The sequence below is a fragment of the Hevea brasiliensis genome, chromosome 4 (assembly GCF_030052815.1).
Source record: "Hevea brasiliensis isolate MT/VB/25A 57/8 chromosome 4, ASM3005281v1, whole genome shotgun sequence".
Lineage (NCBI taxonomy): Eukaryota > Viridiplantae > Streptophyta > Magnoliopsida > Malpighiales > Euphorbiaceae > Hevea > Hevea brasiliensis.
The window spans coordinates 115,605,991-115,630,867 of NC_079496.1; the positions used below are offsets into that span (position 1 = coordinate 115,605,991).

The window sequence follows — 24,877 nt, forward strand, 5'->3', positions numbered from 1 at the left end:
AACAATAATAATAATAAAATACACTTCATTGGATTATTAAATTTATTTTTTCAAATATATCAATATTGTCTTTTGTACCTAATTGAGCATTAATGTCAATTGGCTTTTTATATTATTCATCTTAAAAATAAAATTTAAGGGGTCTAATAATGAATTTATATGATTTCAATTCGATTTTGAAAAGAAAATAGAAAAAAAAAAAAGTTTGATTCTAATGTGAAAATATGAAGTTTTTCACTTTTTAATCATTTAATAAGATTTCTAAGGTTCCAATCGAATTACAGCGTGAAACTTTCGATCGAGTTAAAATGACAAATTTACAATTCAAACCACATAAAAATAACATGCTAAGATATGTAATAACGTAGTATGATATATAACTCTAATCTCTGCTACATCCTGCATAATCACTTAGCCACTCCAATGTTAAATTTAAGTATAAAACTACCTTCCTTTTTCTTGTTTCTTTCTACATGTAAATAATAGAATTCTCCCTAAAATCTTATCATATTTGTATCTTAGATTTATAACGGATAATGTTTAAAAAATGAATCCATTCTTCTCTCTATTCTTCCTCCAAAACACAGCTCTAGACTCGACAAAAAATTGTGGAAGTGCGAACAATATTCTTAGGGCCAATAACATCTATGCAGGTTGGTTTTGTCGTTGATTGGAGAAAAGGCTCTGGTACCCATCATCTCATATTCTGCATCAAGTCCTTCTCTTACTTCCATTAGGAATCCATACTTTTTCAGAGCTACACAAAATGACTTAAGTGAACGCCTTTAGTGCAATAGTTGAAGCCTTTGGATGGAGAGAAACTGTGCCCATCTACGAAGATAACGAATATGGCCAGGGAATTATGCCTTATCTAACTGATCCTTTGCAAGCAATTGATACCCATTTCCCTTATCGGAGTGACATTTCTCGGTGGCCACTGATGATCAAATCATGGAAGAGCTTTACAAGTTAATGACCATCAAACTAGAGTTTTAATTGCGCAAATGACACCTTCTCTTGGCTCTCGGCTTTTTGTCGATGCAAGAGAGGTTGGAATGATGAGTGAAGGCTATGTTTGGATAATTACTGATGGGATGACTGATTACTTGAGATCACTAACTCCTCTGGTGATTGATTCAATGCAAGGAGTATTGGGTGTTAATGCTTACGTTCCAAAAACTAAAGCACTGGAAAATTTTAGGGTTCGATGGAAAAGAAAATTTCAGAAAGAAAATCCTAGCATAGTTGATGCTGAACTGAACATTTATGGACTATTGGCCTATGATGCTACAATTGCATTGGCCCTGGCAATTGAGGACGTTGGGACTGTAAACTTCGGCTTACGAAAGGCAAATGTTTCTGGCAATCATTCAACTGATCTTGCAACTCTTGGGATCTCTCCAAATGGTCCAAAAATTCCTCAAGCATTATCAAATACTAGCTTCAAAGACCTTACAGGAGATTACCTTTTTGTTAATAGGCAGCTACCAACTTCAGCTTTCCAAATAGTTAATGTGATTGGCGATGGAGAAAGAGAGCTTGGATTTTGGACTCCTGGAAATGGACTTGTCAAAAAATTGAATTCGAAAACAAACACAAGTTTGCATTCCACTTCTAACTCTAAGTCCATTCTTGCACCTGTTATATGGCCAGGGGATTCAACTTCTGGTCCTAAGGACTGGGAGATTCCAACAAATGGGAAGAAGCTACGAGTAGTTGTGCCAATAAACCATGGCATTTATCAATCGTAAAGGTGAAAAGAGATCCTATTACTAATTCCACAACAGTCACAGGCTATTGCATAGATGTTTTTGAAGCTGTAATAAAACAATTACCTTATGCTTTGACTTATGAATACATTCCCTTTGTCAAACCTGATGGTGAAAGTGCAGGAACTTATAACGATATGGTTTATCAATTAAACTTAGGGGTAGGTAAATCTTCTAATCCTTGACCAAAAAGAAGAGAAAAGAAAATAGAAGATGTCATGACACAACCTATGGGCCGGACCGGCACTAGGACCTGGGCCAGCCTAAAGCCCCCGAGGCCGGTAGTAAGCCTAACTATTCATTAACCCAACTCTAAAGCCCATTTGGGCCCAATTTCAAGAAATCAACCGGACAGAGTCCGACCATAAAATGGACCTTTCAACGGGGAGTTTTTTACTCACCCGACCTGTAAACACAATAAATAATCAATTTGGGAGCTCAGCTCACCCTCCACATACTCATATCATCATAAAATCATAAAATAAATGGGAGCTCTGCTCCCTCATCCAGTCCATCGGCATGCATAGAATAATAAGTTTACAGGTCCAAAATAACAATTTATATTACAGACCCAATTTAAATGAATATTTCTAACACATGTAGAAATTCTATAAATTTATAAAATTACACAAACATGAATAAATAACCTGCGAGGTAGAAAAGCAGGTTAACCTCAAAATATCCTCCTGTGGCCTGGAAAAATATTGAACAGGAGTGAGCGTTTGACTCAGAGAGTAAAATAGCAATTTTAACCATAATCTCTATAACTATCTAAAACTAATGCACCATGTGGAGTGAAATGCAACATCAGCAATAAATTCACATCATAACAGCAAAAAGTTAATTTGGTGCACTCACACACCCAATAATATCAATCATAATATATGAGAGCTGATCCTCTATACAGCTCTCTTAAATCCAACATGTGCCAGCGAAGAACTCAAGCCGGACTTTTGCTTAATATACCAAATCGGGGTCCCAGCGAAGAACTCAAGCCGTGACTACCCCCGAAGGACCGGGTCCCAGCGAAGATCTCAAGCCGTGTCTACCCGTCCTATCCATAGTCCACACCACATCACATGCACGCCAACGCATGCACACTGCTCCAAATTATCACAACAACATACATGGCACTTTCACAGTTATGAATACAACATAAATCGTGTCTAAAGTTTATCTACATAGATATATGCATACAAGTGACGCATGGGCATGCTTGAACATATAATAATAGTGAAATTACAATTAAAATTAATATTTTACTCACAGACTTGACAGCAATCATTGTGGCGGCTGGGCGGAGGAAGAAGGCTGTCCCGGGTCACCTGACAATTATATTACAATTATTTAATACAAATGACTCAATACAAATCAAGAAAAGATCAAATACGTCCTAAGTTGTACCGAAAATCCGGCAGAGTCTCCCCTATACCTAGGACCTACCCAGCCTGCAAAAGGGCTCAAAACACACTTCTATATTCACAATCCACATATCCACAACTCAATCACATCACACAGCCCCTCCTGGGCCCATCAAATCAATCATCCATCACAATATGTAAAATTTCAATTTAGTCCTTATAATTGATTATTTTTTTTGCAAAAACTGCCCAAACAAGCTCTAAAAATTCTAAAACTTTGTCCCGCTGTCCTTAGCAATATTACTAGGCTATTGCAAAAAGAATCAAAATTTTCTGAGCTACCATGAATATTTTATGGATTTTTAATCCTATTTAAGCACTAGAAAATTACGAAAAAGCAAGATTCGGGTTTACCTTTGCCGATTCCGACTTCAAGAAAGCGCTCGGGACGTCTGACAATGGAGGGGTAGCCAAAGCCTCGATTCAATTCGGAGACTTTTTTTTCGGTAGTCGATCTGTCTGGCCGGAAATTCACAGACCTAGACAACTGTCGAATTTCCACGAATTGAAAATACCTACACGAAGCCCACAACACGGGGGTTAGTACATAAATTTTACGAAATTTTCTAAACTCATTTAATACTTGGAAAAACACTACAAAGTTCCATGGGGCCCACCAAAAAACGATGTCGGAAAAATTTAAAATTTATATCGCCGCGAAGCTCTCGACGAGTGGAGCGCTCTGGTACTCTCGATTTTCTCGTGGGGTTCATGGTTTGCGAGAAATCTAGCCCAAAAGTCAAAATGGGCTAAAACTTCCTGGGCAAAAATTGGACAAACAGCTTGATGGATCTCGGCGTTCTTGGTGTCTATGGAAAGCTCTCGACGAGTAGATGGATTTAGACACAAGGCCCCGTCCGATTGGTGGTCGGATCGGCCGAATTTCGGCCGGGAAGACGAAGAGTCACGCGCGTGCAAGGGGGAGTTCGCGCGCGTTTTCCGGCTGCCTGGGGCGTCGGCCGGCCGTGGGGAAGGGGTGGGGCGGCGCGCCAGCGAGCTGGGATGGCTGGAGAGGCGGCGGCACAACAAGGGGAGGAGGGAGGAGAGAGAAAACGGGAGAGGAAGAGAGGAGGAAAAATGCGCGCGGGAGAGGAAGAAAAGGAAGAAGAAAGGTCGGTCCGATTCAATCGGTCCGATCCGGTCCGGTTTGATTCAGAATACAAAATTTTGAATTTTTACTCTGCTTTGAGATCGAAAACGAGGTCCAAAAATTCCGAAAAAATTTCAGAAAACTCAGAAAAATTTGTAGACTCTAAATATATTTTTAGTTTTGCCACGTGGTCTTTAAATAAATTTTTAAAAATCATCAAAGTTTATATTTTCGGAAAATCGAACCCGATTTTTAAAATTCGAAAAATCTCAAATAATTTCTTAAAATTTAAATAAAATTAAAATATCAATATTACTCATAAAATAATAAATTTAAAATTTTTGGGGTGTTACAGAAAATCTCAATCTTTTTCTTTAATGGGTATTTTTTTTTCTATATTACTGCAATAACAGAATTTTGATGCTGCTGTGGGGGATACCACAATAACCGCCAACAGATCATTGTATGTGGACTTCACATTGCCTTACACTGAATCAGTGGTATCAATGATAGTGCCAATCAGAGACAACAAGAGTAAAAATGCATGGGTTTTCTTGAAGCCTCTAACATGGGACCTTTGTGTAACAACCTTCTCTTTCTTTTTCTTCCTTGGGTTTGTGGTCTGGGTTCTTGAACACAGAATAAATGAAGACTTCAGAGGACCTCCTTCACATCAAGCTGGCACTAGTTTCTGGTTTTCCTTCTCAACCATGGTGTTTTCCCATCGTAAGGTCCCTTTTCCTTTTGTATTTACAGACCTAACTAACTACACCCTTTATTCTTCATACTTTCTAATTATTATTATAAGGAAAAAAGTGGTTAGCAACCTGGCTAGAACAGTAGTAATCATATGGTATTTCGTGTATTGATTCTCACACAAAGCTACACCGCCAGTTTAACTAGTCTTCTCACAGTCCAGCAGCTGCTGCCCACTGTAACAGATGTAAATCAGCTTATTAGAAATGGACAACATGTGGGCTATCAGGATGGTTCATTTATTTTTGGAATCTTGAAACGCTTGGATTTCGAAGAATCCAAGCTCAAGCCGTACAATACTGATGAAGAATTGAGCGAACTTTCCACAAAAGGAATTGGAAATGGTGGCATTGTCGCTGCCTTTGACGAAGTGCCATAAATAAAGCTTTTTCTGGCACATTGTTGCTCCAAGTATACAATGGTTGAACCCACTTCTTAAGACTGATGGCTTCGGATTTGTAATTTCCCTATCCCTTCTTTGTTATGGTAAGAAGGATTTTCGGGCCCCTATCCCTTCTTTGTTATGGTAAGAAGGATTTTCGGGCTAGTTTACGCATACTCAGGAATTCAAGTAATGTATTTTCAGCAGGGTCGAACCTAGTTGATATCGCTATCTCTTCTTCTATGTCACTCTCATGTATGTTCTGCCTGTGCATATACAATTTTTGTTTCTGCTATGGGTTTCGTTTGTTTTCTTAGTTTCAGGCCTTCCGTAAAGGATCACCTCTGGTACCTGACGTTTCAAGGGCAATCTTGAACGTGACAGAGGTAGATAAAATGAAGGAAATTGAGCAAGCATGGTTTGGCAAGCAAAGCAGCAGCTGTCCAGATGCCAGCACCTCTGTTTCTTCTAATAGCCTTGTCTCCATCGTTTCTGGGGCTTATTTTTAATTGCTGGAATAGTTTCACCATTAGCTCTAATGACATTTGCAGCCACCTTCGTCTGCGAACAGAGGCAAGTGTTGAAGGTGCCCTCTGATACGAAAGCTTTGATATTAAGTAGAATTATTGATTTGTTTAGAATCTTCGACCAAAAGGAGATGGAATCGCATGCTTTCAGGAAGAGTGAATCAAATGAGGTTAATCTTCCACCTAGTATGGGTGCTCCAAGTCCAAGGATCTTTTCAGTCCACAAAAAACTTCCCTGTTGAACAGGGGACTCCTGCAGCAGAATATGATGATCCAAATCCGGATGGGCAAGGGCAAGCACCTCAAGAGTAATTGCAAAATAATGAGTTAGCTTGCCAACACAAATCATGAGACACCCTGAAAACTAAGGATTTATAGATCCGTAACATTAATTTTATTGCGCATTGAAACTAAGTCCCTTGATCTTTAGTTTGTTAGTTCAGTAAAATTAAATAAAATAGCAGCAAAACAACCAAAAAAATCAAGGGAAAATGAAAACGTTTCGTGGCATAGCAACTATCTGTATAATTTTTTGCTTATATAGTTATATAGGAATAGCACCGTCAAGAAATGTACATAAAACCAGCGGGTTAATATTTCAATTAATACGCATCCTCTGCACAATTAAGATATTGCGTTTGCTTGAAGTGGAATACTAATATATTTGAATTAGAATTGATACTAATAGACAAAATGACCATATGTTATAGGAAAGCTTCTAATTGTCGAAGGGATCCAATTACCTTCTAAACCTTCATTAGCATGGGAAAATTTTGTTGGACCAAAAAGACAAAAAAAGGGTTAAACTGGATTTATACAACTTGATTTCTATTGAGATGCTAATGGCTACAAAGAACTTGATACAGTGATTACAAAACGTTCCTAGCGCTTTGTCATTCATATATACAAACATAAATTTACAGAAGATATCATGGAAAATATTGTTCAAAACACTCTTTTATCTTTTGAAAGGTGACAGGCTTTGAGATAAATGAATCCATACCATTTGCATAACATTCCTCTGCACTCTCTGACAATGAATTTGCAGTCATCTGCATTTGGCCAAATAAATTTATTAGTTTACTGTACTAAGCTATTTCTAATGTTCTACATGTATTGTTTGATCCTAAGCATGCACTGGGAAAAACTAACAGGCAAGATTAATTCATGAATCGGAAACAATAGCACAGCAACAATTTCAAAGGCTATAAGGAGTGGAAGAGCGTACTGCAATTATAGGGGTCCGCTTGGTAGAAGGCATGGAACCTTGTGTATCTTGTAATGAATTTGAGGAAGGTAAACACAATTCAATTCCAGCCTTAATTGCTGCATCCCAACTGCCAGTTGCTTCAAAAGAACGAATCAGTCTAGTGGCTTGAAGGCCATCCATAACTGGCATGCAGACATCCTGCAAAATTAATACGATAAGACCATTACCAAAAACTTTCAGGCAAGTGTTCAATTCAAACTAACAGCATCTTTAAAACTAAAACCATCTTAGTTTTCCTCAACTTTTTTTCCTCGCTTCATAGAAAGCCAAAATAGTTTATGTTTTGCTTGTGCATGCATCCTCAGACGTGGAAAAGTAAAAGAATTTCCAACAAAATAAATTTCAGGAGCCTAGAAATTACCATCAAAATGAGATCATAGCAATTGCATTGAACTGCACGCACAGCTTCAACTCCATTGTTAACAACATCCATGCTATGGCCTAATTGCTTCATCATTGATCGAGTCACCATTACATTAATCTTATTGTCTTCTACAAGAAGGATCTTAGGCTGTAATTTTGATGTTTGCACTTGTGGACTGTTTCCAGTTGTGCACTGAGAACTTATTTCAGATTTCTCCTGTGCCTGACTTGATCCTTTGGGTTCACTTGTCTTTGGCCTTGCATCGGCTTCTCTGCTACATTCTGCATGAGAAGTTTGCCATTGATTATTTGTGTCATCTTGAAAGTGCTTGTTTCTACAAACTACATTCTCATTAGCAGGTTCCGGACTGTGACTACAAGAACTTTCAGGTTCAGATAATGGCGCAGCAACTTCAACTGTAGAACAGGCATCCTCAACAGAGGCTGTCTCTTTTGATCTAACATTATGAGAGGGAAATGAGTAAGGATTGTCTGAGAATCCGTTCTTAACATAGCCCATATTGTGTGGTAGTAATTTTTGAGTCCTGGTGGATCCATTGGAAGAGAATAGAGAGCCCAAAGTACGTGGTTGGAACAAAAAGTATCCATCAGTTTCATCCTCTAATGCAGCATCATGATCAGTAATACCTGATAGCTCATCAGCATCATCAGAAGAATCACACATTGGTGATACCTTGTATGGTGAAACAAATGTGAAAGTAGACCCACAGTTCACTCTGCTAGACACAGTTAGACGGCCACCCATCAGCTCAACCTAACCAAATACAAAGAAATTTCTTCAGAATATAGTCTGAAAATTCTGTATTCTTATAAACCACTGTAATTTGGCATGCAAGTGCATAAGCAGAAGAACTTCTGATGGTAAGACGACTTCACCAGCTGTTTGCATATTGCAAGTCCCAGGCCTGTCCCTCCATATTTTCGAGCATGGTCTGCACTGACTTGCATGTATTTTTTAAATAGAGTAGGTAAGGCATTTTCTGTTACATGATACCAAGAAAATGTAATTAGTACTTCTATAATCGAGATGACTTGAAACTGTAAAAGAAAGCTAGAACATTAAACTAACAAAAAACAAAAAAAGAAAAATCCATTCTTAGAGATGGAGTCAAGCATGAAGTTGTCTACCTGGTATTCCAATTCCAGTGTCATAAACATCACAGCATAGCCACACAACTGTTTCTGGTAATTGATCCTCCTGTTTATCTCCTTCCATCGTGTTTTCATTTCTAGCCGGAGTTCTAGGTTCATCATCAAGCGAATGATTTTGACGAGGAGTGTGGGAACCATTTTGATCATTGTTAGTTTGAGATGCCAATGTGCATTTATCCTCTTTTGATACATTTGTGGTTGAACGACCAACAGATGACTTCTGATGGTTTCCTTCCGCTTTTCCAAAACATGGATCTGGTACCACATAAAGGTTTATCCCTACCTTCCCTTCATGGGTAAACTTGATTGCATTGCTGTGAAAAAACAGAAGCAACAGTAAAGGATCAAAATCGCAAACAGTTTTGCTCTGCTCCAGCATATAAACATACCGAATGCTAACACAATCAATATAATAATCTTCAAACAAAAATTTTTAATGCTATGTAATTCATTACCTGATCAAGTTAGTGAGGATTTGTCGAATCCTTAGAACATCTCCAATGACCTGAAATCCATGCAGAATTAATATAGTGAAACCCAATTAGAAGACAGGAACTACACTTTAAAGTCTACACGGTATCTGTTTCTCACCTCAATAGGAACATCATCAGATATGCGTCCTTCCAAGATCAGAATCTTTTGCAGTGAAGCAGCAGCTGTTTGGAGTACATGCTTTACTACCTCTCTTGGATGGAATTTTGTGGCTTCCAATTTCATAACACCAGACTCAACCTTGGAAAGGTCAAGTATGTCATTTATAAGTTGAAGGACGAGATCCCCTGAAGATATCATGACATTGAGTAGTTGTCTTTGCTCACGGTCAAGGTTTGTGGTGGAAAGAATCTCAGCCATGCTTACAACCCCAGAAAGAGGAGATCTTATCTCATGAGACATGGTTGCTAGCATTTGTTTTGCACGCATTGTCTCCTCTGCAAATTCGTAATAAAGTAAGATCAGAGGGAATTCTTCTCGGGAAATCAACACAAGCAGAACTAGTCACCAGAAATATTTTCATCAAATAAATGAACCTGTTATATGGATTGTTTTATTCAGTTCTGTTTCTTTTGCTTTCTGTACTGCAATCTCTTCTCGAAGCTTTGCCATCTTTTCTCTTTTCCTTACCTGTTGTACAATCAGAAGAATAAATCCCCATTACTTTTCAGGATAAAGAAAGATGTTGTCTTGAACAACCTTGAAAAGGAATTAATTTACCTGGTCGGTTACATCCATTCCCATATAATTTATCCCAATCGTCTCCCCTGACTTGCTAAATACAGGTTCCACGTAAATCAAAAATGTCTTCAACCCAAATAATTCTGTCTCAAATGTAATTTCCCTCTTTGCAGGCAATCCTTTTTCAAGAACTTCTCTCTTGAAATCTTGTGATTCCTTAACTCCTGCTCCTGTAAAAATTTCCATATCAGTCTTTCCCAAAATGTCCTGGAAAAGAAATGGAGGAAAATGTCAGTATTCTAGCTTCACTCAAGCAAACAATTCTGTGGAAACAACAGAAACTTCAAGAAGGAAAACACCCCTACACCAAGAGAAAAAGGTACAAGTTTCAATTTATTACCTCTCCTTGCAAACTTGGAAAATGATTGTAGATAAAGCGATATCTTAACTCTTTATCCTGAAAGAAAAGATTCTTAGGAAAAAGCCTTTTCATCTAATAAAAGATAAAGAGTAACAGCATAGAAAGTTGAAACAATAATTCAGCTGCAAGTTGAAACACTGTATTATACCACTACAGCAAAACAGGAGGTCTTAAAACTCAAGCAGCCATATGCATGTGAAAAGCTCCAATGCCAAAAGCAAAATGTCACTATGAAACATCTTTTTAAGGCAGCAGTAACAGAATTTACACCACTTGAGTCATGATTACCTGATGACCCATGACAACAGGAGCATTTTGAAGTATAAAATGTAAGAAATTGTCTGCTCTTTTCAGAATCTGGGATAATTCTTCTACTGGGGAAGACTGCCTTTCCAAATTTTTTACACTTTCCTGTAACTTCTCAATGAGTGATTGCTCCCTCTGGATGCTGGCTTCCAACAATTTCTCCAAATGAATGGCTCGCTGCTTCCAGTATGCAACAGTGTCATATTCTGCATCTATTTCTACTTTCTTGTTTGGAGTAATGAAATCTTTTTTTCTTCGGGGAAGATCTTGATATATATCAATAACTTCATCCAATATAGATATTGGACGTTTATCACCACCATATCCTTCTTCCTCAAACCGAAATTTTTCCAATATCTCCAATTTTTTTAGCTCAACTTCCTGCCTTTGCTGGCTTAGAATGTCAAGCTCTTCTCTGAGAAGGCGGACAGCGGTTACCTGCTGATATTCCCATTGTTTTACAAGGTATGCTAGCTGAGAAGAGCCCTTGTCAGTGTAACTGGTTAGCTCTATAAGACGGCGGAAATCAATTATACTTGGCTCCTCAACTATAGTAACTTCCTCCAACATATCTTGATCCCCTCCTGGTTTTTCTACATTGTATGGCTTTTCACTATCAATATCTTCAGGCCACATTGAAGGAACAACTTCAGTGTCCATGTCTTCAATTTGATCAATTTGATTGTTCTCCATCTTATTGAACTTTGACTCACTTAAATCCACTTTATCCATCTATAAAATAGACAAGAACCATGCGACATGCAGCAGTCTATGCATCTGAACCAATTCCAATGCAACAATTTTTAAACCCTTCACTAATATTATAACAGATAATCCTGGACAAGCTCCACTTTAATCACACCCTGAACTTAACAAACAACAAATTAACAAAAAAAATATGTATCATCTCACAAAATCTTGATGAAGAATTTTATAACAAAAGAAAAAATCCTATCAAGTACTGCAGGAATACAACTACAAGGCAAACCAATGTGAAAATATCTCTTAGCTGAGCACATAAGTGTTCAAGCCCTTCTTAGCCAGGCAATGTTTAATCCTTATAGACAAATTACAATCCAGAAGCTATGAACTAATGTGAGATGAATTTAATTTCCAATTATAAATTCCAAGGGAAAATAACATGTTATCATTGAAATAAGCTGCTTCAAAATCTAGTAAATATGCCACTTAACAATGAACATAACATTAAAATCGAGGTAAATGAAGTTATAAAAATGACTAATTATTGTAAAACAGAGTAGTTAATGAATTGATCAATTAAGATAGTCATAGAATTGTTTCATTTCAAGTTCCAAGACAGAACTACTAAAGGAGGATCTTTGATTCAAAATCCTATCATTGAATTCAAAACCAAGACTTCATAACAGTATTTAATCCGCCATTAACAAAAGAAAATCTTTTTTTTACAACTTAAGACGTCATTATGAGAAAAAAAATTACTAAACTCAAAATGTGTAATTCTCCAGAATTCCAAAGTATAAAGCTTAAACATAAATGACCAAACAGAAAGAAACCCATGAAGCAGAGCAAGTGATATGTAAAGAAAACAGAGCCAGAAGTTGAAATTCTTGTTTTTGGACTAAAATCAAATGAAATTCCAATCCCAGAAGCAGAGAATTGAATCAAAAGAAGGAGCTAACCTTGGAGTAGAAAAGAAATGGGAGGTTTGGTAGGAGAATAAGCAGAAAGTTGTTCACCGTAGATCTGAGGAATCTGCTCAACTGCTGAGTCAATAGTTTATCAATGATATTTTAAAAAGAAAATGGTTAACCACTGAGAGAGAGGAGAGCCTGTGAGGGAAAGGAAAAACAAAAATAATGTGGGGAGAAGAGAAGCCCAAGAAGCCATGTGCATTTGGAGGTCAAATGAGTCTTTCTCCTTCTGTCTCTGAATTCTATATGTGTTTGTTATTGAGGCTACATTCAGAGTCTCCTCTCTGCAAAAATCAGGAGAAAAAGGAGGAGGTTTCTTCCTTTCTTTCTTTCTGTAATTCTTTAATTTATTATTATTATTAAATTGCGGAAACTTTTCTTGTTCCCCGCCTTTTACTGTTGCCAGAAAACGTGTTTTTGACGGCGCGTGGATTGACGCTCTAGATGGGGACAGCGGCAGTGGCCCGTTTCCGTTTCAGTTTGAGAAAAACATACGCGCGGTTAAAAAAATAATAATTTAATATGATCAAATCATAAAAAATATTTTTATGAAAAATATATTTTAATAAAATATTTTTTATATAATTAAATTACTTATCACTTTAGAAGCTTAAAATTATCTTTTAATAAAAATATTATTTTAAATATTATAAAAAAATTTAAAAAAATTATTTAATTATTTTAATATTTTTATAATTAAAATTTATTAAATTTAATTTTAAATTATTTTTTTATATTATTTAATTAATACATTTTAAAATTTTATTTTTTTAATAATAATTTTAATAATAATATCAAACAGCCTTTAATTTTATCCGCAAGCACACTGCTGGGGAGTTTTTTCTTATTTATAATGTAAGATCTAAACGTGATTAGTTTAATTAAACAGTATATTAATTAAAGCATGTCATATTATTATTATTATTATTATTATTATTATTATTATTCCTTTTGTCTTTTTGAGCCTTAATTACTAACTATTGGTTCTTATTAAAGTACATTTATAAAAAAAAAAAAAAAAAATTACAGCTGACCGAGATTTGACCTGCGGTGTAGCAACTACCAACTGGTGATGCGGCCACGGCTGCTTTTTCTTTTTATATAAAAATAAGAGGGCAGGGCTCATTTTTGTTTTTTTTTTTAAATAAAAAAATAAAATTATTCAAATATAACGGATATAGTCTCCTTAAATATCCTAGTTCATTGGTTAAAGTCCTTGATTTAATCCGACTTTAAAGAAAGGGACTTACTATCGAACCCAATATAATATTTTATGATATAAATTACTAAATAACTTACTGTTAATTCTCACTTACAAGATAAATTATTAGATAACTTGTTGTCAACTCTCACTTACACTTTTATGGAGGGACAATATTTAATTATTATACTCCATACTGGTGTGGAGACTCGAAATCGAGATGAGACAAGATCATCTCACTAGACTACCACACTAGTGGTCACTCATTTTTGTGTCCAATGTATAATATTTTAGATAATTAAATTAAATAAGCATAAGATAAAGCATTACCTAATTATTTAGCCTTTTTATAATTAATAAAGAGTTATAAAACTATTACCTTTTTTATTCGGTTCCATCATTCACATCAAAGACTATATTAAATCATTGATACTATGAAATGTTCTTAAAATTATAAAATTTTGAGCTTAAACCTTTAACTGTGTAAAGAGTAATTGAATTCAATTTTAAAAATATTATTAAAGTGCTAGAGAATTTTTTTTTTTTTTTATGGGAGGGCTCAAATCCATATTGGTTTAGTTTTATATATGCTAGATTTACAATTGAAGTATCTTTCTATTGAGAAGATTAATAAAAATTTATAGGGAGAAAAAGAAGAATTTCTTGTAATATTTATTGATCTATAAAAGACATATGATAAAAAAAAAAGTATTTTGGTAGGTGCTAGACAAAAAGAGAGTCAGCGTTAAATATATAAATGTCATTAAAGACATATATGGATAATTACAAGCGTAAGAATAGCGAAAAAAATTTGAACGAGTTTCCCATTATGGTAAATTTACATGTGGGAACCCATATGTATTTATTATTTATTATTATTTTATTTTAATTAGCTTACAATAATTTAATATATTTATAAAAAATATATATATTTTATTGGATGATCTGCTTATTTATTTTTAGATATATATATATTTTTTGAAATTAAATATATATCTGCAATCTGAACAACCCAGTTTAATAATAACTCTTATCCCATTCTACACCTAATAAAACTCTTGAGCTCTCAAAACCTGTTTGTCACCTCATTTTTCTATTAAATACTCTCAACAGGTATTTTCATTATCTTTTAAATTATTGTTATATATATACATATACATATATATACATATATATATATATATATATTTACTATTTATAATCTGATGTGCGCAGAGAATCCCTAAATTTTTACTTCTCTATTCATCACATTCGATTCTGTTTTCAAGGTAAAAATTCCCATTCTTTATTCAATAATGGGTGAATTTGATTTTATTTTCTTTCATCGATTTGTTACAACTACTCTAGGAATTTATTTTTTTTTCTCTTTGATCATTGATATTGAATTGGGTTGATCATGATTACAGTGAGATAATAACCTTCAATTTAGATTATATATATATATATATATATATATATATATATATATATATATATATATATATATATATATATTGGGACAAATTATATATGTATATACACTCCACATCTGTCCACCGAATTCGTCCCATCCACATCTGTCCACCGAATTCGTCCCACCCAATATATATATATATTAAAATTATTTTATTTTATTATTATTTAATACTTTTCTTTTATATTTTGGGTATGTAGGAGATTCAAATATTCATTCTGTCAGCTGAAACTGTCTCTCTTTTATTGAATCTAGCTATTATTTTAGAGGTTCCAGGTGAGTGGTAATTATAGTACATGGCACCGTTTTAGTCCCTTATAAAATTTCTTAGCATTAAGTTTGTTATTAAATGAAATTTTAAATAAATATTTTAACAATTATTTTATATATAATTTTCTAGAGTTTTATTTTAATATTGAATTTTATTTCGATTTTGATTAAATAATTAATTTTGTCAACTATCTTTGCATTAGACCCATTAGGATTCCGGGAACAGGCCTTTAATGTATTTATATTGATTGATATTTGACTATAAAATTTATCGATGTGTTACTGAATTGATTTGAGATTGATTTGATTTTATTGACTCTCTAAAACTATTGAAATACACTATTGGAATTGCACTATTAGTTATTAATTGCTATCTGAAATTTTTATTGATTTTGATTGATTTGTACAAATTGATTTTCTATTTTGAATTGGTATCTGTGCCCAGTATCTGTTTCTGTTATCTGGTCCCGCCGTGTGGACTATCACGGTATTAGGTTGCATTGTCGAGTCATGCATCATTGCAGTTTATGGTTTGCATTAGTATCATATGCATTGATATCTGTGAAGGACGAGGAAGGTATCTGATATCTGGTAGCGTACTTACCATCTGGCCTTTGGTGATGTGGGGTATAATCACCCTGGTGCACTGTACCATAAAATTTTTATTGAATGAATTTCTTTTATATATATGTTTTATGAAGTTATTTTATTAATGATTTTGACAGCATGAGCATGATTTTATTGAATAGAAAATTTATTGTGAAATTAATCAAGCGTCTACCTGTTCCTATTCCGTTGTGTGCTATAATTATCATTCATTGAGCATCTAGCTCAAACCACGTTTTCTCTGTCTGTTATCTGTTTCAAACTAGTAGAATTCTGCAGCTGATCCAAATATTCAGTCTCTTTTCTGGAGAGGGACAACTTTGAATTGTTCTCATGATATGCCCGAATTTATGTTTTCTCGGGCTAATAATTAGTTTAGTTTATTAAACATTTTAAGTTTTTATTGCAATCTATAGAGACTCCGCAGTTTACCTATGGGATATTTATGATGTTTATTCAGTATTTTGTTTATTTGGATTGTCTATTTTTGGGATTAGTAAGTGACAATATATTCATTCAAGATACTCTAATAAGGCTTGCATGATTTAAGAATACTTAAATTATGCGCCGATCACGGTTCAGAATTTTGGATCGTGATAAAGTTGGTATCAGAGCTCGGTTGAAGTCTAGTAAACTTGCGGAGCATAGGATCCTTAACGTCTTTTCAGTTTATCATTACTTTAGATGTCTGCGTCCTTCGTACCTTCTCACCTGTCTTAATTTGGCTTACATTTTCAAATTTAATGCTTGTTTATTAAAATGAATAGGTGCCTGGGTCTGTTAGACATAAGAGGAGAACTAGGGCCAAGGGTCTTAATGGTGCAAACCTTGATCCAACAGGGGAGGTGCCACCTCAAACTATTAATCAAACATCTGAACAGATGCCTATGGCTAAGACTGGGGCACAACCATTCCAATTAGCTACTGCAGCTCAAGCACCTAGGGCTGGTCAAGTTACTATGGTAGATCTGGCAGCTGGATTGCATGCAGTGAATCGTGCTGTTAATACTATAGCTGAGTACCTTACAACGCAACCATAGCAACCGGTGGTTGGCTTTATTTCAACACCAGCTCAGGATAGGGCTCGATTCCTTGACTCTACAGACTTTCTCAAGCTAAAACCAAAGGAGTTCACTGGAGAGGATGCGTTAGCTGATCCCTTAGATTTTCTAGATGACATGGAGAGGTGTTATGACACTATGGGTTGTAGTAGTGCTAGGATGGTAATGTTGGCAGGAAATCAGCTTAAGAGAGTTGCTCGTGAGTGGTATATCTCTAAGAAGAATGGGCGACCTGAAGGTTCTATCCTCTGGCCTGAGTTTCACTCTCTCTTCTTAGAGCGATTCCTTCCTCATAGTGTTCAAGAGGCTAAGGCTTTGGAATTTGAAACCTTGAAGCAAGGTAAAATGACAGTTACAGAGTATGAGATGAAGTTTACCAAATTATCCCGTTTTGGTAAACACTTGATTCCAAATAAGGAGAAGAAGGCTCGTAGGTTTGAAAGGGGCTTACGAGACAGGCTAATTGATCATGTAGCTCCTTTACGACTACCTAAATATGAGGAGGTGATTGATCGGGCTAGACAGATGGAGATGTATGATGATGAATGTTGGGCTCGTGAGCAGCGCAAGCAGTTTAAGAAAGATAGTCAAGGTAATCAATTTAACAAAGGACAGAGTCATCAAGGTTCTTATCAAGATAATAAGCAGGGTTCTCAGTCTACAGTTGGCAATAGGGCACATCAATCTAGAGTTGGTCAGGGACGTGAGCAAAGGACACATGCAGGGAATGCTCGGTATAACCAGATCAGCACTGAGCCTATTACCACTCCTTGTCAGCATTGTGGTAAGCCACATAAGGGCACTTGTCATTGGGTCACTGGAGCATGCTTTGGTTGTGGACAGCTGGGACACCATAGACAGGACTGTCCTACTAGTGAGACAACTCAGGGTGCTGGTCAAGCAACACATTCTGCTCCCTCTCAGGCTCAACCAGTTTCACAGTATAGTGGTAGAAGTCAGGGTTTTGGGTGTCGCAATCAGGGTGGTAGAGGTTCTGGTGGTAAAGGATTTGCTCAAACTCAGGGACAGGCGTCTGGTGGTAGAGGTCAAGCTAGGGTTTTTGCTTTGACTCAGCAGGATGCTCAGGCGTCTAATGCAGTAGTGACAGGTACACTTCCTATTTGCTCATTTGATGCTAGAGTACTGTTTGATCCTGGTTCCAGTCATTCCTTTGTTTCTCCATACTTTTCCATGAGATTTATTACACCACCTACTTTGTTAGAGTGTCCTTTATCTGTATCAACACCTATAGGGGATGCAATAGACACTGATATGGTGTATAGGGGATGTATAGTTCATGTCACACCCCAGCTTAGTGGGCCCCAGCTCATACGCCGGCAAGATGGCCACCCATAGAGGGGCTTGAGCTGGGGCCCACTAAGCCGGGGTGTGACAGTTCACATTAGAGATAGAGAATTAGCTGCAGATCTTGTTTCTTTGGATATGTTTGAGTTTGATGTGATTTTAGGCATGGATTGGTTAGTCACTTATCACATTTCATTGGATTGTCATAATAAAGTTGTACTATTTAAAATTCCTGGGGAGGCAGAATTTCAATTTCAGAGAGATCGCAGTATAGCCTCTAGTAATCTTATCTCTGTAGTGAGTGCTACACGATTATTGCGAAAGAGGTGTAAAGGGTATCTAGCTTATGTTAGAGACGTTCAGGTAGAAGGTGCAGGTTTGGAAAATGTTGCAGTGGTTAAGGAGTTTCCTGATGTGTTTCCAGAAGATTTATCAGGTTTACCCCCGGAGCGAGAGGTAGAGTTTGGTATAGACTTAATACTGAGCCCATATCTATGCCACCTTATGGTATGGCACCCGCAGAACTTAAGGAGTTGAAGGAGCAACTACAGGACCTACTAGATAAGGGGTTTATTCACCCTAGTGTTTCTCCATAGGGTGCTCCTGTGTTATTTGTACGGAAGAAGGATGGATCTTTGAGAATGTGCATTGATTATAGGCAATTGAATAAGGTAACTGTGCGTAATAAGTATCCTCTTTCACGCATAAATGACCTGTTTGACCAACTTCAAGGTGCAAAGTATTTTTCCAAGATTGATCTTCGATCTGGGTATCATCAATTGAGGTTCAAGAAAGAAGACATTCTCAAGACGGCCTTTAGGACTAGGTATGGACACTATGAATTTCTTATAATGTCTTTTGGTCTTACCAATGTTCCGGCCGCTTTTATGGATCTCATGAATAGAGTTTTCAAGCCTTTCTTATATCAATTTGTTATAGTGTTCATCGATGACATTCTAGTGTACTCAAAGAGTAAAGAGGAGCATGAGCAACATTTGAGAATTATCCTTCAGACTTTACGATAACACAAGCTATATGCCAAGTTCTCAAAATGTGAGTTTTGGTTAGATAGTGTGGCTTTCCTAGGCCATACAGTATCTAAGGATGGGGTGTGCGTTGATAAGAAGAAAGTTGAGGTAGTGCTTCATTGGCCTAGACCCACAACTGTGTCAGAGATTCGTAGTTTCTTGGGTTTAGCAGGGTATTATAGATGGTTTGTTCAAGACTTCTCTCGTATTGTAGCACCTTTAACTAAGTTGACACAGAAGAATGTGAAATTTCAGTGGTATGAGGCTTGTGAAAAAAGTTTTCAGGAGCTTAAGACTCGTTTAACTACAGCACCAGTGTTAGCCATTCCATCTAGATCAGGGGGTTATGTAGTATATTGTGATGCTTCTAGGATTGATTTAGGATGTGTTTTGATGCAGCATGGACGGGTTATTGCATATACTTCTCGTCAGTTGAAAAGGCATGAGCAGAATTATCCAACTCATGATTTTGAAATTGCTGTAGTAATTTTTGCTTTGAAAATCTAGAGGCACTATCTGTATAGTGAGACTTGTGAAATCTTCACTGATCACAAAAGTCTCAAATACGTTGTCACGACCCAACCTATGGGCCGGACCGGCACTAGGACCTGGGCCAGCCTAAAGCCCCCGAGGCCCGTAGTAAGACTAACTATTCACTTATCCCAACTCTAAGGCCCATTTGGGCCTAATTTCAAGAAATCAACCGAACAGAATCCGGCCATAAAATGGACCTACCAACGGGGAGTTTTTGACTCACCCGACCTGTAAACACAGTAAATACTCAATTGGGGAGCTCAGCTCACCCTCCACATACTCATATCATCATAAAAATCATCCAGTCCATCAAACTTGCATATCATCATACGTTTACAAGTCCAACATGGTAATAATATTACAGACCAAAATCAAATAAATACTTCTAACACATACGAAAATTCTAGGAGTAAATAAAATTACACAAATATTGACAAACAACCTGCGAAGGAGAAAAGCAGGTTAACCACAATAAAATCCTCCTGTAGCCTGAAAAAAATATTGAACAAGAGTGAGCGTTCGACTCAGAGAGTAAAATATCAATTTCAACCATAATCTCTATAACTATCTAAAACTAATGCACCCTGTAGAGTGAAATGCAACATCAATAACATTTTCACATCATAACATCAAAAGGTAATTTGGAGCACTCACACACCCAGTGATATCAATCATAATATATGGGAGCTGATCCCCTATACAGCTCTCTTAAATCCAACCTGGTGCCAAAGAAGAACTCAAGCCGGACTTTCGCTTAATAAATCAAATCGGGGGTCCCAGCGAAGAACTCAAGCCGTGACTACCCCCCGAAGGATCAGGTCCCAGCGAAGATCTCAGCGAAGATCTCAAGCCGTGACTACCCGTCCTATCCATAGTCCACACCACATCACACGCACGCCAATGCACGCACACTGCTCCAAATTACCACAGCAACATACATGGCACTTTCACAGTTATGAATGCAACATAAATCGTGCCTAAAGTTTATCTACATAGATATATGCATATAAGTGATGCATGGGCATGCTTGAACATATAATAATAGTGAAATTATAATTAAAATTAATATTTTACTCACAGACTTGACAACGGTCCTTTGTGGCGGTGAGCGGAGGAAGAAGGCATCGGCTCACGACAATTACATTATAATTATTTAATACAAATGACTCAATACAATCAAGAAAAGACCAAATACGTCATAAGTCGTGCCGAAAATCCGGAAGAGTCTACCCTATACATAGGACCTAACAAACATGCAAAAGAGCTCAAAACACACTTCTATATTCACAATCCATATATCCACAACTCAATCACATCACACAGCCCCTCCTGGGCCCATCAAATCAGTCATCCATCACAATATGTAAAATTTCAATTTAGTCCTTATAATTGATCATTTTTGCAAAAACTACCCAAACAAGCTCTAAAAATTCTAAAACTTTGTCCCGCGGTCCTTAGCAATATTACTAGGCTATTGCAAAAAGAATCATAATTTTCTGAACTATCACGAATATTTTATGGATTTTTAATCCTATTTAAGCACTAGAAAATTACGAAAAAGCAAGGTTCGGGTTTACCTTTGCCGATTCCGACTTCGGGAACGCGCTCGGGATGTCTGACAATGGGGGGGTAGCCAAAACCTCGGTCCAATTCGGAGACTTTTCCGGTAACGGGTCTGTCTAGCCCGAAATTTGCAGACCCGATCAACTGTCGAATTTCCGCGAATTGAGGATACCTACACGAAGCCCACAACACGGGGGTTAGTACATAAATTTTCTAAGCTCATTTAATGCTCGAAAAAAACACTGCGAAGTTCCGTGGGACCCATCGAAAAACGGTATCGGAAAAATTCGAAATTTATGTCGCCGCGAAGCTCTCGACGAGTGGAGCGCTCTGGTACTCTCGGTTTTCTCGTGGGATTCATGGTTTGCGAGAAATCTAGCCTGAAAGTCAAAATGGGCTAAAACTTCCCGGGCAAAAATTGGACAAACAGCTCAATGGATTTCGGAGTTCTTGGTGTCTATGGAAAGCTCTCGACGAGTAGATGATTTTAGACACAAGACCCGATCCGATTGGTGGCCGAATCGGCCGGATTTTGACCGGAAAGTTGAAACGTTGCGCGCGCGAGGGAGGGGAGTTCGCGCGCATTTTCCGGCCGTTTGGGGCGGCAGCCGGCCGGGGGAAGGAGGTGGGGCAGCCGTGGTGAGGTGGCGGGGAGGTGGTGGCCGTGGCTGGGCGGGAGAGAGAAAACGGGAGAAAGAGAGAAGGGGGAGGAGACGCGCACGGGAGGAAGAAAAAGGGGAGGGAGCCGATCCGATTCGACCGGTCCGGTTCGATTTGGCCGGTTCGATTCGAAATACAAAATTTTGAATTCTTACTCTGCCTCGGGACCGAAAACGAGGTCCAAAAATTCCGAAAAAATTTCAGTAAACTCAGAAAATTCGTAGACTCCAAATATATTTTTAGTTTTGCCACGTGGTCTTTAAATTAATTTTTAAAAATCATCAAAGTTTATATTTTCGAAAAATCGAACCCGATTTTTAAAATCAGAAAAATCTCAAAAAAATTTCTAAAATTTAAATAAAAATTAAAATACCAAAAATGCTCATAAAATAATAAAATTTAAAATTTTGGGGTGTTACATACGTCTTTGACCAACGTGATCTTAATCTTAGGCAAAGAAGATGGGTAGAATTGCTGAAGGATTATGATTGCACCATACAGTATCACCCTGGAAAAGCTAATGTGGTGGCTGATGCTCTAAACAAGAATTCTTCTGGTAGTTTAGCCCATATATCTACCAAGATGAGGCATTTGATTGGTGAATTACATGAGTTGCTAGATCAGGGAGTAGAGTTTGAAATCATAGCTAGATCATTCTTAGCACATTTTCGAGTTAGGCCTATCTTGATTGATCGAATTAAGGCTGCTCAAATGAGGGATTCTCAGCTGTGTGTGATTATAGATAGTATTCATCAAGGCTAAGCTCAAGGGTTCATGTTGAATGATGATGAAGTTCTTAGTTATGGCACTAGACTTTGTGTCCCCAATGTTGATGAGTTGAGAAGAGAAATCATGGAGGAAGCACACCATTCTGCTTACACAGTACACCCAGGTTCAACTAAGATGTATGATGATTTAAGGGAGCATTATTGGTGGGGTGGCATGAAGAGGGATATTGCAAACTTTGTTGCTAAATATTTGACTTGTCAGCAGGTTAAGGCAAAACATCAGAGACCATCTGGGTTACTTCAGCCATTGCTTATCCCTGAGTGAAAGTGGGAGCATATTGCCATGGACTTTGTTATGGGTTTACCTAGTACACGAGGTGGTTACAATGCAATCTGGGTGATAGTGGACAGATTGACAAAATCTACTCATTTCCTTCCTGTGAAGACTACATATAACTTTGCTAAACTTGTACAGTTGTATATAAACAAGATTGTTAGTCTTCATGGAGTTCCAGTTTCCATTGTCTTTGTTCGTGGTACTCAGTTTACTTCTCGATTTTGGAAGAAATTCCAAGAAGCTTTAGGAACACAAGTAGACTTTAGTGCTGCTTTTCACCTTCAGACAGATGGACAGTCAGAAAGGACCATACAGACATTAGAGGACATGCTTCGTGCATGCGTTATGGATTTTGGTGGCTATTGGGATCATCATTTGCTTTTAGTGGAGTTTGCTTATAATAACAATTATCAGGCAAGTATAGAGATGGCTCCATATGAGGCATTATATGGTCAAAAGTGTAGGTCACCTGTTTATTGGGATGAAGTTGGAGAAAGAAGGCTTACTAGACCAGAGTTGATACAATTAACTTCAGAGAAGGTTCGACTAATTCGTGATCGACTTTTGACTGCTCAAAGTCGACAGAGAAGTTATACCGACCCTAAGCGTAAAGATGTAGAATTTATGATTGGTGATCATGTATTTCTGAGAGTTTCCCCTAAGAAAGGAATCTTAAGGTTTGGGAAGAAAGGGAAGCTTAGCCCTCGTTTTGTTGGTCCATTTGAAATTCTGGAGAGAATTGGAGCAGTTGCTTACCGTTTAGCCCTTCCACCTGGTTTTGCACATGTACATCCAGTTTTTCCATATTTTTATGCTTAGGAAGTATGTACCAGATCCATCTCATATTTTACAACCTCAAACCATGCAATTTAGGAATGATATGTCATATGAGGAGCAACCAGTAAAGATTTTAGATCGACAAATTAGGAAACTCTGGTTTAAGGAAGTGGCTTTGATCAAAATCTTGTGGCATAATCACTCAAGTAGTGAGGCCACATGGGATGCAGAATTTGAAATGCGAGCCAAATATCCTCACTTATTTGATTCTTCAGGTTAGAATTTTGTCTATTCAAATTCGGGGACCGAATTTTTTAAGAGGGGAAGTATGTGGCAACCCATATATATTTATTATTTATTATTATTTTATTTTTATTAGCTTATAATAATTTAATATATTTATAAAAAATATATATATTTTATTGGATAGTCTGCTTATTTATTTTTAGATATATATATATTTTTTGAAATTAAATATATATCTGCAATCTGAACAACCCAGTTCAATAATAACTCTTATCCCATTCTACACCTAATAGAACTCTTGAAATATATATATACCCTAATAATCTCTTTTGCTAAACTTTGCTCTCAAACCTGTTTGTCACCTCCTTTTCTATCAAATACTCTCAACAGGTATTTTCATTATCTTTTAAATTATTGTTATATATGTACATATACATATATATATATATATATATAAAAATTTACTATTTATAATCTGATGTGCGCAGAGAATCCCTAAATTTTTACTTCTTTATTCATCACATTCGATTCTGTTTTCAAGGTAAAAATTCTCATTCTTTATTCAATAATGGGTGAATTTGATTTTATTTTCTTTCCTCGATTTGTTACAACTACTCTAGGAATTTATTTTTTTTTTCTCTTTGATCATTGGTATTGAATTGGGTTGATCATGATTACAGTGAGATAATAACCTTCAATTTAGATTATATATATATATATATATATATACTCCACATCTGTCCATCGAATTTGTCCCAACCAATATATATATATTAAAATTATT

The 24,877-nt window shown here is 36.6% G+C and overlaps 1 protein-coding gene and 1 pseudogene across 3 annotated transcripts; one reads left to right on the forward strand and one right to left on the reverse strand.

The window, feature by feature from the left end:
- Positions 1–344: 344 nt before the first annotated feature.
- Positions 345–6,430, forward strand: LOC110657279 (glutamate receptor 2.8-like; annotated as a pseudogene).
- Positions 6,431–6,667: 237 nt separating this feature from the next.
- LOC110657347 (histidine kinase 5) lies at positions 6,668–12,656 on the reverse strand. 3 transcript variants are annotated; one of them, XM_058146150.1, is made up of 13 exons: positions 12,313–12,650; positions 10,634–11,514; positions 10,325–10,381; positions 9,964–10,191; positions 9,780–9,873; positions 9,343–9,680; positions 9,207–9,256; positions 8,728–9,065; positions 8,476–8,579; positions 8,227–8,353; positions 7,577–7,860; positions 7,174–7,353; positions 6,668–6,997 (listed from the first exon to the last, which is right to left on the reverse strand). In XM_058146150.1, the coding sequence occupies exons 2-13, from the start codon at positions 11,381–11,383 to the stop codon at positions 6,875–6,877; spliced, it is 2,673 nt and encodes an 890-aa protein (XP_058002133.1). In that variant the 5' UTR covers positions 11,384–11,514; positions 12,313–12,650; the 3' UTR covers positions 6,668–6,874. The 3 variants fall into 3 exon arrangements, with proteins under 3 accessions (XP_058002133.1, XP_021670209.2, XP_021670210.2); XM_021814517.2 differs by having other exon boundaries at positions 6,757–6,997; positions 7,577–8,353; positions 12,313–12,656; XM_021814518.2 differs by having other exon boundaries at positions 6,757–6,997; positions 7,577–8,353; positions 10,634–11,519.
- Positions 12,657–24,877: the final 12,221 nt, after the last annotated feature.

Coding starts and splice junctions, on each gene's coding strand:
- LOC110657347 (XM_021814517.2), bottom strand. CDS start 11,383: ATGGATAAAGTGGATTTAAGTGAGTCAAAGTTCAATAAGATGGAGAAC. Junction 9,257..9,342: donor CTGATGATGTTCCTATTGAG/GTGAGAAACAGA, acceptor CATGGATTTCAG/GTCATTGGAGATGTTCTAAG. Junction 8,354..8,475: donor TTGCAATATGCAAACAGCTG/GTGAAGTCGTCT, acceptor GTATTTGGTTAG/GTTGAGCTGATGGGTGGCCG.